Source organism: Pteropus alecto, unplaced genomic scaffold (assembly GCF_000325575.1).
Source record: "Pteropus alecto unplaced genomic scaffold, ASM32557v1 scaffold398, whole genome shotgun sequence".
Taxonomy (NCBI): Eukaryota; Metazoa; Chordata; class Mammalia; order Chiroptera; family Pteropodidae; genus Pteropus; species Pteropus alecto.
Window position 1 is genome coordinate 5,998,177 of NW_006442497.1, and position 18,679 is coordinate 6,016,855.

General features: G+C 36.3%; 1 protein-coding gene across 1 annotated transcript in view; it reads right to left on the bottom strand.

Annotated features, from left to right (window-relative positions):
- Positions 1–285: 285 nt before the first annotated feature.
- The window catches only part of TMEM220 (transmembrane protein 220), an 18,744-nt gene continuing 350 nt past the window's right edge, over positions 286–18,679 (bottom strand). Inside the window, exons 2-7 of the mRNA XM_015597427.2 lie at positions 18,593–18,670; positions 17,820–17,849; positions 16,898–16,958; positions 14,902–15,025; positions 13,546–13,605; positions 286–421 (exon numbers count right to left, since the gene is read on the bottom strand). Of these exons, the coding sequence (XP_015452913.2) occupies positions 286–421; positions 13,546–13,605; positions 14,902–15,025; positions 16,898–16,958; positions 17,820–17,849; positions 18,593–18,670 (489 nt within the window). The remainder of the gene's footprint in view (positions 422–13,545; positions 13,606–14,901; positions 15,026–16,897; positions 16,959–17,819; positions 17,850–18,592; positions 18,671–18,679) is intronic.

Genomic DNA, 18,679 nt, shown 5'->3' on the forward strand with positions numbered 1-18,679 from the left:
CTATTTTATAGATAAGGAAATGTCCACTAGGACGTTTTTTATATTTGTTCAAGTCACATAGATAGCGAGAAAGCTGAGTTAGAATTCATACTTCTTAACTTTTTTTCCACTGCCTTTTCTCTACATTATGACACAATAGAATGTCAGACCCCATCACTTATGAGTTGCATCCAATCCTACGTTGTATTGTAGGCAGCCTTAAAAAGTTCTTAGGATTAAAAAAAAAAAACTATGTTTATAAAAAAATTTAAATTCTCATTTTAAGATCAGGATTATTCACTTGATTTAAATGACCGTCTTGCAGTGAGTTGGCCAGGAGGACCGCATCTCCTTGTTTGTATATATGTAGACCCACGAGATAAACGGGAAGAGAGCAATTAAAATGGCAGTAGCCAACTGAATTCTTCCACCAACTGGATTCCTATAAAGACACAAAAATTATAAATAAAAATCCAATAAAAATTATAGATTGCTTTGGAAACAAGTATAAGGATAGAATTTGGCAAAATGCATTTACATTTTTGTATGATCCTTTTTTCTTAATTTTGGAATTGAAATATAACAATGATCTGTATGAATTCTTTATATGTTCTTAACGCAAATATTTGTTTACATGTGTTGCAAATAGCTTTTTCCACTCTGATGTCTTTTGAGGAACTGAAATCATTGACTAAACAATGGTAAAATTGATCTTTTCATAATGATTTTTGTGTCCTGTTTAACTTTCCTTCCCCAAGATCTTGAAAATATTGTTACTTTTTCTAAAAGTTTTGTTTTGCTTTCACATTAGATCTGTAATCCATCTGTTGATTTTTATGAAAGTTATAACGTAGAGGTTGTTGTGCTTTTTTTTTCCATATAGATAGTCAGTTATTCTAGCACTATTTAGTAAAAAGACTGCCTGTCTTTGGTACTCTGCAGTGCCACTATTGTCATAAGTCAAGGGTCTCTGTATACATGGATCTGTTTCTAGACTCTATTTTGTTCATTAGTTTATCCTTTTGCCAGTATAAGTTTAGCCTATACTGCCATAGGATAATTACTTAGGTCTTCTTTATTTTAATATTTAGGTCAACTTTAATTTCTCTCATAATGTTTTATAATTTTGCGTGTAGATATTTTACATATCTCTGTTAGATTTATTTCTAGGGAGTTGATTTTTTTATGTTATCAAAAGTGGTAACTTTGTTATTCTGTTATTTGCTGATAAAAGTGCAGTTGATTTTAGTATATTGACCTAGTATCTAGCAATCATGTTAAACTCACTTATTCAAATAACTTTAGATTCTTTTTGATTTTTATGTATGTAGTCATATCACCCATGAATAAAGAAAATTTAATTTTTCCTTTCCAATCCTTAGGGCTTTCATTTCCTTTTCTTGCCTTATTTTACTGGCTAGGATAATAGCTAAAGCAATGTTGAGTAGGAGTGTCAATTGTGGCTAACCTCATCTCATTCCTGATCTCAGAGGGAAAGTTTCAACTGATCACTACTAAGTATCATACTTTGGCATAGATATGCTTTATCAGGTTACATTCCCTTGTACGCCTATTTTCTAAAAGCTTTTATCATGAATGGATGTTGAATTTTATCAAATGCTCTTTTTATATAGATTGAGGAGATAGTTTATTTTCTTCTTTTATTTTGTTAATGTGGTGGAAAACATTGATTGGTTTTTGAACATTAAACTAACTGTATTCCTAGAATAAACGCAACTTGGTTGTTGGGTTATATATTTCATGATTCGATTTGCTAAAATGTTTAGTGTTTTTCCATCTGTGGTCATAAGTGAGACTGCCATATAATTTCCTTTTGCTTTTTTGTAATGGTCTTGTCAAGTGTTGATATCAAGGATTTTCTGCCCTAATAAAATGAATTGGAAAGTGTTTCTTTTTCTGTTCTCTAGAAGAATTTGTTGAAGGTTGGCATTATTTCTTCCTTAAGTGTTAGGTAGAATTTTCCAGTTATGCCATGTGGTCCAGGGTTATTTTTTAGGAAATTTAAATTATGGACTAAATTCCTTTGCTATTTATGGGACTTCTGAGTATATCTTGTGTCAGTTTTGAGAAATTGTATTTTTCAAAGAATTTGTCCATTTTGTCTATATTTTCAAATGTACTGGCAAAAGTTGTTCATAATATCTTGTGTTTATTTGTTTTTTTCTTTGGTTTTAATTTGCTGCTCTTTTCCTAACTTCTTAAATTAGAGAATTCCTAATTTCTTGGAAGCTTACCTCATTGATTTTCAGCCTTTTTTTTTTTTAACATACATATTTAAGGTATAAATTTCTCTCTAAGCGTGATTTTTAGCTTTATTCCACAAATTTTAATATGTAGTACTCTTCCTATCATTCAGTTCAAAAATATTTTCTAATTTCCATTGTGATTTCTTCTTTTATCCAAATGTTATTTGGAAGTTTCCTAATTTCTAAATATTCAGTGATTGTCTATTATTTTTGTTATTTTTTTCTATTTTAATTGCACTATGGTCAAAGATCATTCTGTGAAATGTGTTGGGACTTATTTCATGGCCCACCATACAGTCATTTTGTAAATATTCAAAGTGTACTTGAAAAGAATGTGAATTCTGCCATTCTTGGTGATGGTGTTCTGTACATATCCATTAGGTTAAGTTTCTTATTGTGTAGCTCAAATCTATATCTTTGTTTTTATTTTTAAATTTGTTTTTCATTTCATTAATGACAAAGAAATCTTTCAGAGTCTCCCAAGGTGATTGTAAATTTTTCAGTTTTTCTTTTTAGTTCTGCCAATTTTTGTTTTATCTATTTTGAGGCTATGCTTTTAGTTACATACAGATTTAGAATTATTATCATTCTGCTATAATGATTTATTGTACCTTCCTGACTTAATGAACCTTTGGTCATTAAAAAATGTCTTTCTTGCATCTTAAATCCGCTTTTTAAGTGGTATTGAGATCACCAGATAGCCAAAAGGAAAAAAAATACTGGTATAACATTCTTTATACCACTACACTAGGATAAATTCTAAATAGAACAAAGATTTAAGTGTAAAAATGAAACCATACATGCATTAGAAGAAAACTTACTCTACAACCTGAGAGGAAGGAAAGATTTCCTATAATTCCAAATCCAGAAGCAACAAGGGAAAGGACTGATAAATTTGGTTACATTAAAACAGACACACGCATTTTTATGGCAAAGTGAAGTAAACTTCGCGTAAGCAAAGTAAAAGGACAATAAAAAACTGCAAAATAAATTTTTTTGGCTTATGTCACGAAGTGTGAATACCTGTAGTATATAAAGAGTGTCTAAAAATATAGAAAACTAACAACTTTAGAAACAGGTTAAACCTATATCGCTCAGTGATGAACCAGTATTTTATAGAAAAAAGAAATGCATACACCTCTAAATCACCTTTACTCCTAATAAGAAAAATGCAAATTAAACTACCCATTTCTCAACTGTCCGATTAGTTGTCAAAATTCAAAATTTTGACAACGTTGTCTGTTGGCGTTATATTTAATAGCAAAAGACTGGATACAATCTAAACAATGGTGGACTAGATGAATATACTATGGACCTATCAGCAGAATAAGGAAAGTATATACTACAGAATGAGTTCCAGAACGTGATAAGGGAAAAATCAAGGAGAATACAAATGTGTATAATATGCTACCACTTATCTAAGACAAGAGGGACTACAAATAAATACACTTATTTGCTTCATTAAGAAACCATGGAAGGATAAACCATAAAATTGCAATAAGTTTCACCTATGGAGAATGGGAGGCTACAGAGTTAGGAGATAAGCTAGAGTTCTTTGAATATACTTTGTTTTGTAGATTCGACTTTTGGACTATGTAGATATTTTACATAAATATATTTTTAAAAAGTGATCCCTAGAAATTGAAAGTAAAATTAAATAAATTAACTGTGTAGTAATTCACTTGCTAGCAATAGCACATAGAGTAACCATCTCAAGTAATTTGAATATATATCCCTTAGCTTAGAGGGATGTTCTCTAACAACAAAAAAACAAAAAGCCGAGGTGCCAGTCAAGATGGCCTAGGTAAAACCGGGGTTCGCCTCTTTTTAGGACTGCATTAAAATTACAACCAAATTATAATCAACGTGGAGAATCACCAGAAGTTCAGCTGATCATAACACATTTGTCTGATGATATAAAGGAGCCACATTGAAGCCTGTAGGAGGGGCAAGTCATGAATCAGGCAGAGCTGGCACCTGTGGGAGGCAGTGGAGCACCAGGAGGGAGAGCATGGCTGCAGAGGCTCCCTGAAGGAGAGAGGGGGTCCTAGCGGCATATGGGGACTCCCCAGGCCAGAGGTGATAAGTTTTCAAAAAATCTGACTAAAAATCGGGGATTCTGGCAGTCCAGGTGAGATGGAATCCAAGATGCCTCTTTAAATGGCCCATGCACAGACTCTCACCTACGGACACATACCCTGGGCACTGGTGGAGGGATGGAGGCTGAGGCAAGAGTCACGTGGAGAAAGACTACATTACATGGTACTGGAGCGAGGGCTGGATCCCCACACGGCCAAGTCTGAAGCTGCACTGGCCCAGGGAGATAAGCCCGCCCTATCCAACTCACAGATTGCCCAGGGTGGCTTGTCATGGGGCAGCTGCCCCCACCCTGCCCTTTTCTGGGGCCTAACATTCAGCACAGGCATCAGACTTCAGCCAGGGCTGTGAGTGCATTTTGGGGAAAACAGTTTCGGGTGGATTACTGCTGCCAACCCAGGCTTGGGTGGATTGCAGGGGTCCGTGGGCCCACCCCAGACAGAAGCTGGTCTCATGATCCGTGACTACTGTGGGAACTCGCGGATATAGAACTTGCAGCAAAACAGGCTGTATTGGCCCAATGGCCCATGTTTCCCTGAGTTTCCACTCTACCCAATCCACAAATTGCCCCCTGCGGCCCATAGCCATGCAGCCACCCTGCCTCTTTCTGGGGTTGAGCATTTCATGTAGGCAATAGACCTTGGCCAGCGCAGTGTGCAAATTTCTGGGAAAACTGGTAGGCGGATTGCTACTGCCAGCATGAGATACAATATTGCTTGAGTGGACTGTGGGAGTCTATGGGCCCAACCAGATGGCAGTGGGTCTCGTAGTGATCTGTGACTTATGTGGGAGCCTACGGACCCAGAACTGGTAGCAAATCTGGTACTGTATAGGCCTAATGGCCCTGTGTCTCTGAGACACCATTCCACCCAACCTACAAATTACCTGTGGCAAGCCTGTCCCCAGGCAACCCAGTCCCATCCTGTGCTTTCCTTAGGACACAAATTCAACAGCAAACAACAGCAGTCAGTATACGGCCCACACAAAGCCTATGCATCCCAGGAGAGACAACTGTAGTGGGCCACAAACCCCTGCCCACGAGTTTCAGTAATTCTTGAACTGATCTCAGGTGTTTGTAGGCTCAAGGAGAGCAGTGGCTGGTCTTGCTGCGATTTGAGACTTTTATGAGAAGCCACAGAGACAGTGCTGGCATGTAAACTGACACTGCAGTGTAAGGGGAAATTTGCTTAATATCCAGGTGACTCCCTGGGTCGCCACACCACCCAACATGCATATCACCCAGAGGCTCTACTGGTTGCGGAGTCTTACAGGCAACTGACAGGCAGCCTCAGGCCTTGAGGAGCACTGGTCCTTCTGCTAAATTGCCCCAGGCCTGGTACTGGAGGTAACTGGACTGTGGCGTATAGCATTGTCTCTTCCACTTATTTATAGATCCAGCACAGGCAGCAACCACTGGTGGATCGCTCTATAGATCCCACCAGGTAGCCCTAAGCAATCAAAGGCAGTGGCTGACCTTGGCCTACTGGGGAGCCCCTCCCAAAGGGCCACAAAACCAATGCACCTGGAAACTGGTGCTAGACTACAACAGAGCAACACCTGACTAGCCCCATAAGCAGTACACCCAAAGAGTGGTTTCAACAAGTATACAAGCCTGCTAGGGCAAATCCCACTCAGTGGGGTCAGCCCCCATATAGCAACTCATACCCTGTGGGCATAGACAATTCCCACAGTTAGTCAGCCTGAACATTAATCCCATCCACTTTTGTACTAATACCAATAAAGCTTTAGCTACAACAGAACACACAACCCACACAAAGATCATGTCCAGAGCCCCCAGCACAGGTGCTTAGGGAGAGTGTGCCACCGGGCCACATAGGACACCTTCCATATAAGGCCATCTGGCCAAGGCTGAGAGAAAAACACATCTTCCTAATGCATATAAATGTACACAGAGAGGGTAAAAAATGAGAAAACAAACATGCCACGAATGAAACAGAAGAAAACTCCAGAAAGTAAATGAAATGGAGGCAAGCAACCTACCAGAGACAGAGTTCAAAATAATGGTTATAAGGGTGCTCAGTGAACTTAAGGGGAGAATGGATAAGCTCAATGAGAACCTCAACAGACAGACAGTAAGCATAAAAAAGGAAAAAAAAAAAAACTATAAAAAAGAACCAGTCAGAAATGAAGAATACTATGACTGAAATGAAGAATACACTAGAAGGATTCAACAGTAGATCGGATGAAGCAGAAGACTGAATCAGTGAGCTGTGAACTGGAAGACAAGGTAGCAGAAAACACCCAATCATAATAGCAAAAAAAAAAAAAAAAAAGAAAGAAAAAAAGAAAAAAGAAAAAAAAATATGATAGTTTAAGAAAACATGAAGCATAACAATGTCCGCATTATAGGCATACCAGGAGAAGAGAGAGAGCAAGGGATTGAGAATCTATTTGAAGAAATAGTGACAGAAAACTTCCCTAACCTGGCAAAGGAATTAGACATACAAGTCCAGGAAGCAGAGTCCCAAACAAGAATTCATACAGACACATACCAAGACACATCACAATTAAAATGCCAAAGGTCAAAGACAAAATGAGAATCTTAAAAGCAGCAAGAGAAAGGCAGCTAGTAACTTACAAAGGTACCCCCATATGAACATCTGCGGATGTTTCAATAGAAATTTTGAAGACTAGAAGGGACTGGCAAGAAATATTCAAAGTTATGAAAAACAAGAATCTATAACCATGAATACTTCACCCAACAAGGCTATCAATTAAAATGGAAGGTGAATTAAAGAGCTTCCCAGACAGGAAAAAGCTTAAGGAATTCATCACCAACAAGTCAGTATTACAAGAAATGTTAAAGGTACTTCTATTAAAAAAAAAAAGAAAGAAAGAAAGAGCAAAAAACATAAATACAAATAAAATGGCAATAACTATGCATCTATCAGTAATCATTTTAAATGCAAATGGATTAAATACTCCAATCAAAAGACATAGGGTAGCCAAATGGATAAGAAAAACAAGTCCAATGTATATGCTGTCTACAGGAGACCTACTTCAGATCAAATGACACACACAGACTGAAAGCAAAGGTATAGAAAAAGATATTCCCTGCAAATGGAAATGAAAAAAATAAAAAAGCCAGGGTACCAATACTTATGTCAGACAAAATAGACTTTAAAACAAAGGCTATAATAAGAGACAAAGAAGGGCATTATGCAATGATAAAGGGATCAATACATCATGAGAACATAATCCTAGTAAATGTATACACACCCAACATAGGAACATCTACATACGTAAGGCAATAATTGACCAACATAAAAAGAGAGATCAACAGTAATACACTCATTCCAGACAAAAAATCAACAAGGAAACAGTGCACTTAAATGACACACTAGACGAGATGGATTTAATAGATATTTCAGAGCATTTCACCCAAAGCAGCAAAATATCCATTCTTCTCAAGTGCACAGGGAACATTTCTCATGACAGACTACACATCAGGCCGCAAAACAAGTATCAATGAATTTAAGAAGATTGAAATCATATTAACCATTTTCTCCAATCAAAATGGTATGAAATTAGAAATCAAGTACAAGAAAAAACTAGACAATACACAAACACATGGAGGCTAAATGCTACTAAACAATGAATGGGTTAACAATGAGATCAAGGAAATCCAAAGATACCTAGAGACAAATGAAAATGAAAACACAACACTTTAAAATCTTCGAGACACAGCAAAAGCAGTCCTAAGAGGGAAACTCATAGCAATACAGGCCTACCTTGAGAAACAAGAAAAATCTCAAACTAGCTAACCTCACACTTAAAAGAACTAGGAATAGAACAGCAAACAAAGCCCAAAGTGAGTAAAATGAAGGAAATAATAAAGATCAAAACAGACATAAATGAAATAGAGTCTAGAAAAACAACACAAAAGATTAATGAAACCAAGAGCTTACTCTCTGAAAGGACAAACAAAATTAATAAACCTATAACCAGACTCAAAAAGGAAAAAAGAGAGAGGACCCAAGTAAATAAAATCAGAAAGAAAGAAGAGAAGTAATTATGGACCCAATAGAAAGAAAAAGGATCATAAGAAAATACTAAGAGCAGTTTATATGCCAACAATTTGGGAAATCTGGAAGAAATAGATACAGTCCTAGAAACATACAATCTCCCAAGACTAAGTCAAGAAGAAACAGAAAATCTGAACTGACCAATTACCACCAACAAAATTGAATCAGTAATAAAAAAAACTCCCCCAAAAACAAAAGTCCTGGACCAGATAGATTCATAGGCGAATGTTACCAAACATTTGAAGAATTAACAATTATTCTTCTCAAACTATTACAAAACATTCAAGAAGAGGGAAGGCTCCCTAATTCTTTTTATGAGGCCACCATTACCTGGATTCCAAAACCAGATAAAGACATTTCAAAAAAAGAAAACATAGGCTGATATCTCTTATGAACCTTGATGCAAAAATCTTCAGCAAAATATTAGCAAACTGAATTCAGAAATACATTAAAAATATCATACACCATGATCAAGATGGATTTATTCCTGGGATGCAAGGTTGGTACAATATCCATAACTGATGCGATACACCACATTAACAAATTGAAAGATAAAAATCATATGATCATATCAATAGATGCAGAGATTAGACAAAATCCAACATTCATATATGATAAAAACTCCCAGTAAATTGGGAATAGAGGGAACATACCTCAGCATAATAAAGGCCAAACCTACAGCTAATACCATAGTCAATGGGGAAAGGCTAAAAGCATTTTCCTTAAGATCAGGAATAAGACAAGGATGCCTACTTTCACCACTTCTGTTCAACATTTTATTGGAAGTCCTAGCTACAGTCAGACAAGAAAGAGAAAAAGGTATTCAAATTGGAAAAAAAGAAAAGAAGATGACATACTATATATAGAAAACTCTGAAGAGTCCACAAAAAAATTGTTAGAACTGATCAGTGAATTCAGTAAAGTAGTAGGATACAAAATTAATATTCAGAAGTCAGTTGCATTTTTATACACCAATGATGAACTTTCAGAAAGATAAATTAAGAAAATAATCCCATTTATAACTGCATCAAAGACAATAAAATACCTAGGAATCAAATTAACCAAGGAGGTAAAAGACCTAGTCTCAGAAAATTATGTCATTGAAAAAAGAAATTGAAGAAGATACAAATAAACAGAAGCATATACTGTGCTCATGGGTAGGAAGAATCAAAATCATTAAAATGGCCATACTACCCAAAGCAATCTATAGATTCAATGCAATCCCTATCAAAATACCAATGGCATTTTTCAGAGAACTAGAACAAATAATCCTAAAATTTATATGGAAACATAAAAGATCCCGAATAGCCATGGCAGTCTTAAGAAAAACAAAGTTAGAGGTATCACACTATCTAATATCAAACTATACTACAAGGCTACAGTAATCAAAACAGCATAGTACTGGCATAAAAACAAATACATAGATCAATGGAACAGAATAGAGAGCCCAGAAATAAATCCACGTGAATATGCTCATTTAATATATGACAAACGAGGCAAGAATATAAAATGGGGTAATGACTGTCTCTTCAATAAATTGTGTTGGGAAAATTGGACAGATATATGCAAAAAAATGAAATTGGATCACTATCTTAAACCACATACAAGAACAGACTCAAAATAGATTAAGGACTTAAATGTAAGAACCGAAACCATAAAACTTGTAGAAGAAAACATAAGCAGTAAACTCTCTGATATTGCTACTAGTAATTTATTTTCAGATATATCTCCTCGGCAAGAGAAACAAAAGAAAAAATAAACAAATGGGACTACATTAAACTAAAACATTTTTGCACAGCAAAGGGAACTATCAATAAAACGAAAAACAACCTACTGAATGGGAGAAGGTATTCCCTCATGATACATCTAATAAAGGGTTAATATCCAAAAATATTTAAAGAACTCATAAAATTCAACAACAACAAAAAACAAACAATCCAATTAAAAAATGGGCAGATGACCTGAATAGGTATTTCTCCAAAGAGGATATACAGATGGCCAATAGACAACTGAAAATATGCTCAAGATCACTAATAATTAGAGAAATGCAGATTAAAACCACAATGAGATTTCACCTCACACCTGTCAGAATGGCTGTCATCAATAAATCAAAAAGAAGTATTGGCGAGGATGTAGAGAAAAGGGAACCCTCATACACTGTTGGTGGAAATGCAAATTGATAGAGCTATTATGGAAAACAGTCTGGAGGTTCCTCAAAAAATTAAAAATGGATCTACTTTTGACCCAGGAATTGCACATCTGGGTATTTATCCGAAAAAACACAAAACAATAATTCATAAAGAGTTATCCACCCCTATGTTCATTATGTTCATGGCAGCAGTATTTACAATAGCCAAGATATGGAAGCAACCTAAATGCCCATTAACACATGATTGGATAAAGAAGTTATGGTTCATATATACAATAGATATTCTTCGGCCATAAAAAAAATGAAATCTACCATTTGCAATGACATGGATAGACCTAGAGGTTATTATGCTGAGCAAAATAAGTCAGATGGAGAAAGATAAATACCATATGACTTCACTTATATGTGGAATCTAAGGAAGGAACAAAAAGAACAAACTAATCGAAAACTGACTCACAAATATTGGTAAAGGCCAGAAGGGAGGGGGTTAGAGGGCTGGGAGAAAAGGGTAGAGGGTTCAAGAAGAACAAATTTGTAGTTGATAGATGGTCACAGGGCTGGGAAGCATGGCATAGAGAATGCAGTCAGCCATAATGTAAGGACTATGTGTACAGCCAGAAGGGTGATAGAGTAATTGGGGGGATCATTTCACAAGCTATATAAATATCTAGCCAATGTACTGTATACATGAAACTAATAATAAAATAAAATGCTTTAACAAATCCCCAAAAGCCTGTTTTCAGTAATCATACTGTTATTCTAAGAGTGTGTCTGTATTGTAGGATAAGTCAAATGAATTATTATGTTGAGGTCACTGAGACTAGAGATTTTTCTATATATTTAAAAGGAAATATTGATGTAAGATCCTTGATAAGGTTAAATGAAAATTTCTGTTCCTAAATTTGAATTGTGAGGATCAATATTAACTCATAAGATATTTTGTCTTTAAATATATATGCAATATATTATCTTTATATATTTTACATATATACATATATGTGCATATATATTTATGGTACACACACATATCCATAAATATGCACATATTTATAAATTTATGTATATATGTGCACTACTTGAGCCAAGATTGTGACCTCTAAATACCACTATCTACCAAAAGTAACCAGGGCTTTTTAGAAAAATGATTCATTCCAGGTCTAGGGCATAAAATGTACATTATCTTGGAACATTTTTCATACCAGAAAGCAAGAAAGCAATCAAAGATTTTGGATCATTTATGATGGGACAGTTGAAGCATGGACTGCCATGGATAATAACTGCTATGGACTGAGAAATATTAACTATGTTGAAATCCATGACTTTATAATGGTACTACTATAATGACATATAAACAAAACTCACTATCACTTTTGGAAGATGCCCAGGCAAGAAAAACTCATTTTGAAAACTGGTAAATTAAGAATCGACTCCTTTTTCTTTCCTTTTCCTCTTATGATCTGTATCTCAAAGAATTGATAAGTGGAAGTTTTCTCTTTATAAAAGTTTTCCAACTAATAATGAAGGAATTAGAATAGCACCATTTTGCAACTTAAATAAATTAATGGACTTAGGCAATGGGCATCAAAGGCTAACATTACAAAGAAACAGCTAGGTGTTATGTATATTATGATGAAAGTACATTATACCACTATGAAGTACTTTTGCTTAGTAATAATAGTAATAATGCCAAAATCTGGCCAAGCCTCTAGATCTAAACACCAATTTATAGGAAATACAGAACACAGAGGAACATGCTTTTATAAGACAACTAGGGACATGTAAACATTGACTGGAAAACTCAATATTGAAGAGTTATTATTCTTTTGTTGTGTGTGATGGTAGAGTGATTAAAGTGCTTATCTTTTAGAGATACATACTGAAATATTTATAGATAAAACAATATGATATCTGAGATTTATTTCAAAACAACCTAAGTGTAGAGAGGACAGTAACATAGATGAAACAAGACTGGACATATAATGGTAACTGCTGAAGCTAGGTAATGGATGTGTATGATTTGCTATATTAGTCTCTCTGCTTTTGTATATGTTTGAATATTTCAAAATAAAAAAATTAATACAAAAAAACCCCACAAAATAATCACCAAAAAGAATCCTCATTTTTCTCTAATGCTGGCTTTAAAGTCTGCTTTTAAAAATTAAAACTGCTATCCCAGCTTTCATTAGGTTGGTGTTTGTGTAGTATATTTTTTTCTATTTTTTGACTTTCAGTCTTTCTGCATCTGTATATTTAAACGTTGTCTTTTGTGAGCAGTGTTTAGTTGGGTTTTCAATATTTTTATCCACTTTGAAAATCTTTGACTCTTTATTGGAATATTTAGAACATTTACATTTAGTGTAATTGTTCCTCTATTTGGATTTATTTCTCTAAACATCTGCTTCCTATTTTTCCCATCTGTTTTGTATTTTTCCCTCCTCTTTTCCTGCCTTCTACACTCATTTTCTTTTCGTTTAGTGGTTACCTTGAGGATTACCACATGATTCCTTGACTTACCGAAGTCTAATATAAATTGGTGCTTCTACCTCTTCCCAGACAATCCAAGGATCTTAGAAAATTTTACCTTCATTTATCCCCTTCCAACTTATATGCTACTCTTGTCATGTATTTTTATTCTTTATATGTTTAAGCCCACAAAACATCATTACTAGTTTTATAAAGTTAATATTCATTTTTATATACTCACTTTTATATTTTATTTGTTGTTTATTCTTTCTTAAATCTGCAAGCTTCTTTCTGAGATCATTTTCCTTCTTCCTGAAGAACACTCTTTAGGCTGGCAACTGCCTATGATTACACTGGACCACATAGGAAACTATGGTATTCATGAAAGTATTAATGATCATGAAACTTTGAATCAACTATTATTAGCTTTCCATAGAAAAGGAAAGATTTCTGTCAAAAAATTTCTGTTTTTATTTGTGTGTCAATATTCTCACTTATTAACTTGATCCAATCAACCTTGAACACATCTGATATGAAAACTTACTTTGATGAACTGTGGCATAGGCTCATCCATGCTGTGATAATCAGCAGACCAAACAGCTCCCTAAAAAATAGCATACATTTCATATTTCTGAAGTGGCTGCAGGTGAGATGTATATCATGCCATTCTCTCCATGACACTTGATTCTACTGACTGTTGGATGACATCCCTCAAAACATATAGATAACATCTACAGAATATTTTCAAATCTGGCATGATTCATAAATTACTTTTTTCAGACAGTGTAAAGCCCTATATGAAAATAAATTTCATCTTATGAAGCAGAAAAGAGCTCCATGACTACTCCCCAACTTATAAATAAACAAAAAACAAAACAAAAACACATCTAAATCACTTACTTCATGTCACTGGGAGGAATACTACAATCAAGAAAACAATCTCAATTTGATCAGGCATTCTTTTTACATCATTTTAGAGTGTTCAGTGTTAGGCTGGCTGAACTCAAATCAAATAATTTAAGCACACATTACAGAGACTGGGTCACATATTAATGGAGAGGAATGCTTTCTAGTATGAGTCTGACTAATGATTTTGGGGTGGTAATGTGTTAGAAATATGTGTTAAAAGCACTTATCTTTTACATAGAGTAGAAAAGAATCATATTTGGCCATTGTACCGCTAAAAGCGCCACTTTGAGTTTGCCACACCTCGTGGGCTTTAAATTGGTGGTCATTCAACCCATTTGGTTTACATTCCCATTAACTGACCCAACCTGATCCAGTTTTCCAAGGATTAGGATCTATAATGCGGTAGCATCCCACCAGTGATACTTAATTTGCAGGTCTCTGAATCTTGGTGTTGGTGGATGTTAGCAGTCGGATAAAAAGAAAAGAAATCAGGCTGTTAGTGAGGCCAGGGAGTCAAAGGTGGGAGAAAGCAAAGCAAGGGGTGATAAAATAACAAAAGGAGGAGATGACATGAGCCATACCAGGGAAAGGCTGAACAAGGCTGACATGGCTGATCACACTCATAGATAAGATTTTGGCTTGAACCAGAACTGAATCAGAATGCTGTTGCAGTTTTCACCTTATTTGACTGGACTCTTACTGCATAGTATTCTTTCTCAATTATAAGGAAGCTAAGCTTGATGGTAATATAACGTAATATGTAATGCTGCCTGTAGTAGTGATCATGAAGTGTGGTAGATGGTGCTGGGTTTGAGTCGTCGCTCCATTATTTCTTCAGTTTCTTCTACTTATAAAGGAGATAATACCTTCCCTGCTCTTCATGGAATAGTTGGAGGAATTAAATCATTGTGCACAGATAAGGTGTTGTAAAGGAATGTAAGATTTCTCAGTTCTTCCCCACCCTTTCTAGAGAGCAGAAGTCACTGCTCACCTGCCTTCTTCCTCATGTAAGATGTTCCTCTGTGTATGAAGCAGGAGGTAGTATGCCAAGCTGATAGCCCACACGATACAAAAGAACATGTGTATTGCAGAGACAGTCTTCCAAATAAAATTACCTAAAAATAGAAATCCTGAAGTTGTTAATCATGGAATCACATCCCATAGAAAAATGAACTCTTTTGTATTTGCTTTTCTATAGTCTGCTTTCAGGTAAAGCATTCAAAAAGGCTGGGGTTGTTTTGTTTTATTATGAGGGACATCATAGATGTTAAAAAAGTAATTATAAACTTAAATGGACATTGATTATTTTGGTTGTCCAACATCTCTCCTTCCTATGATGATTATCCTTATTTTCTTTGGGGATCTATTCTTCTCACACATGTCCACATGTCCCAGATAACTGGACCTTGGCTAAGTCAGTCAATGCTTTTCATCCCCTTAGTGACAGTGATTTGGCTCACGATCGGCGTAGGACAAATCAGGGCCAACAATTCAGGGAGTGGATTCTATACTCTGTAGGACTTAGTGCGGTGGGTGAGAATGTGACCTTTGAGCTGCAGAGCTCTACCATGTGGAGCTCAGGACTGAAGTCAGTGCAATAGATGGTGGAACTGAGAATGCAGAGAAGTTTAAGTTCCGAACCACCACCAGTGCCTGAAGCCAGCCACCACCTCTCACCTTTTCAGTAAAATATCCTAATATATCTACTTTTTGGCTTGGATCCCATTCAGGTTGAGATTTTTCTTGCTTGAAACTAATAGAACTCTAACTGATACCCCTTAAAGATGTAGAGAGAGTTCTAGAGGCCCATACATGAAGTTCCTGAACCTTGCGGACAAGAGTTCTCCCCACCCAGCTGGGAATCATTAGACTTTATTCTAAGGCCCGAAGAACTTTCGAGCCCCACTAATAGAAGCTGTCTTAAAGAAAGTGATCAATAACCTGTAAGACTAATAGTGCCTATTAATAAGAAAATGTTAGTAAACAATGTAAAATGTATTTTTTTTCTGCTATGGGACACTTTTATAGTATAAAACAGCCTAACATAAAGGTTTATTGAGAGTTTTCAAGGCCATAAAAGGCAAAGCAGCTATGGTTTGCCCATAATTGAAGTAGATAGTGATTTTAAGTGAAGTTTTTACATGTATACCCACTTGGGATATATATATATATGTAAGGAGTTTTACAGCCATTCATTCATTCATTCACAAGCATTAGGTAGCTACCATATTCTTGGCCATATTTAAGCCAAGCTTGTGCAAAGATAGGTTAGAAATAATCCTGCTTTTAAGGAGCTTATGGCCTAGGAGAAGGAAACATATATAAAAACATGCAATAAATTGCCGAGGGTACTATGACAGCACATTGGGAGATTGTGGGGGCAAACATATATTCATGAGAAATCTAGAGATTTGTTATAGATATTATAAACAGTTTCTCTATATAAGTAATAGTTCATATAGATAGGTATTGAATGAATTCAAAATAAGAAAATTATTAATGAGAGTGGTATTGGTCTAAAAAGAATTTGTTGCTGGTTTTCCATTAGTTTGGTGGCTTAAGAAATCAATGCAGTGACTGAAACCCTTCTCTCTCATGGACTAAACTGCATAACTATTCCATATCAGCATAAGAAATATTTGGGTTCCAAACTGATAAAGATTATCTTAGTATGGCAAATCCTTGTGAAGATTTCCTGAAAATTAGAAGAGGATGACTTAGATTAGAATTAGCCCCTTATTATGATCAGAAATGACTTAAAAAGACCTGGAGTGACCCATTTTTTTCTCCTGGGTTTTGGGCAGATAGACTCTCATTATTATAAGGAAATCTGATTTTTACATGTATATCACCTGGGATAGATATATATGTAAGGGGTCCAAGGAGCAGGTTACAAAATAAAGATATGATTAAGTCTGTTTTATAGCCACGCATTCACTTACAAGCATTATTATTAAGTATCTCCATTCCAAATCCAAGGTTCATACCTGTGACAAGAGGGTTAAGTCCAACAAGCAGGGTCAGCACTGCAGGAATTATATATACAACCTGATAGCAAAAAGAGAGGAAATAATGTGGATAAAGAGGTAAAGAAAGATGACATTAGTGGCCACCATGCTCCATGATTTACTTTAGGTTTCAGTAACAATCGAGGAAGTGGTAACCTGTTTTTATGGCATTGCAATATGAGAATGCACTTTTACCACACTAAAAAAAAAAATTGATCAGAATTTTGCATTATAATTTCAAATGCTTTCACTTGTTGCTATTCTGTACATGGCTGACATTATTTCAAAGCCTAAAATCATCTCACTGTTGACATTGTATAGTCTTGTGTATCTGTATTGAAAGAAGCTGGGCAAAATTTAGATATTTCAGAAAATGTGTGGAAGACCCCTACCCCCATGATTCAATTAGAGCACTATGGTTCAATATGTACTGTAGGTATAGCGGCTTTAATTACTTTTATAAATATAACTCACTGAATTAGCAAAAACACAAACCTTAAGCCTACCATTTCTGGTCAAATGTTTGTTGGAGTTTCTGGGTAGAAGAAACTCATAAAGAATTAATGGTTCGGTTGAACTTAAGAGGTCTGTGTCTTCAAAAAGTGTCCTCAGTTGGATCATCTTATTCAAAGGGAATACTGCTGAAAGACCTTGTGTCTCTGGAAAATTCTGAATTCAGACACACCACACACACACACACACACACACACACACACACACACACCCTTATTACTCTGACTCATTTCCCCCTAATATTTTGAGGAAAAGATCTTACAAAGGATTTGATTTCTAAGTTTTTAAGTACACAAAGTAGAGGGGTGGGGGGAGTGGCAAACAGATAATATTGTGTTTGGTACAGTTCCACAATTCTTTCAGGTAGAGGAAAGCGGCTCAGACTCACCATCCAGAGTTCTGCATCTGGATCGTTTACCTGCAATGTCAAAACATCAGGTGTTAGCAAGTGTACTGTCAGGTTCCATCCCTGTATTTGGTCTGTTCTTTGATTCATTTCAGTCATTTGTTACATGACAGATGCTGCAGTAGGCACTGCAGATACAAAATAGGAATAAGACATAGTCTAGCAGATCATGATAGGTGAAGGGGTTTCTGGCTGAATACAACAGATGGTTTGAACATACAGCACACATTTTTGTAAATAATTGCACAGGAACTCTGAAGAGGATGGGCCATACCTGGAATGGGTATTTTAAAGGCCCTACAGTCTCAAGGAATGAGGAAAGCATTTATGAAGAGGATCCAAAGCAGGCTTGAAAGTCTAGCTGTGTTACAAAAGGGTTTTGTTCTAATTCATGTCCTCGACTCTGAATTGTGTTGTCTCGTCCACAGGCTGAATAGTAAGGTGCCAAGGTTGTTTCTCTGCTCAGGTTGCTTTCAAAGTGACACAGTGAACCAGCTCCTTACAGGATTTGAGCAAAAGAGAGGACTGTGGTGAGGTCATGTAAACACATCTGTGTCTTAGGTGGGGGAAGAGAGTGGGGATTTCTGATGCAATCCTCGTCCTCCACCTAAATTGCCCGCTTCTGCGACCCTGCGGGCTTGTTAGTATACACTGCACGCTGGGCCTCGGGACGGAGCTTGGAGGCCGGCGCCCTGCGGAGGCCCTCTCCCACCGCCCGCTGGCCGCCACACGCCTCCAGGGGCCGGGCCGCTGACCTGCACCAAGGCCGCCAGCGCGAAGAAGGCGGCCATCAGCCCGTTGCAGGCTCTCCACAGGGCCGGCGCCCAGCGCCCCGCGGCCGG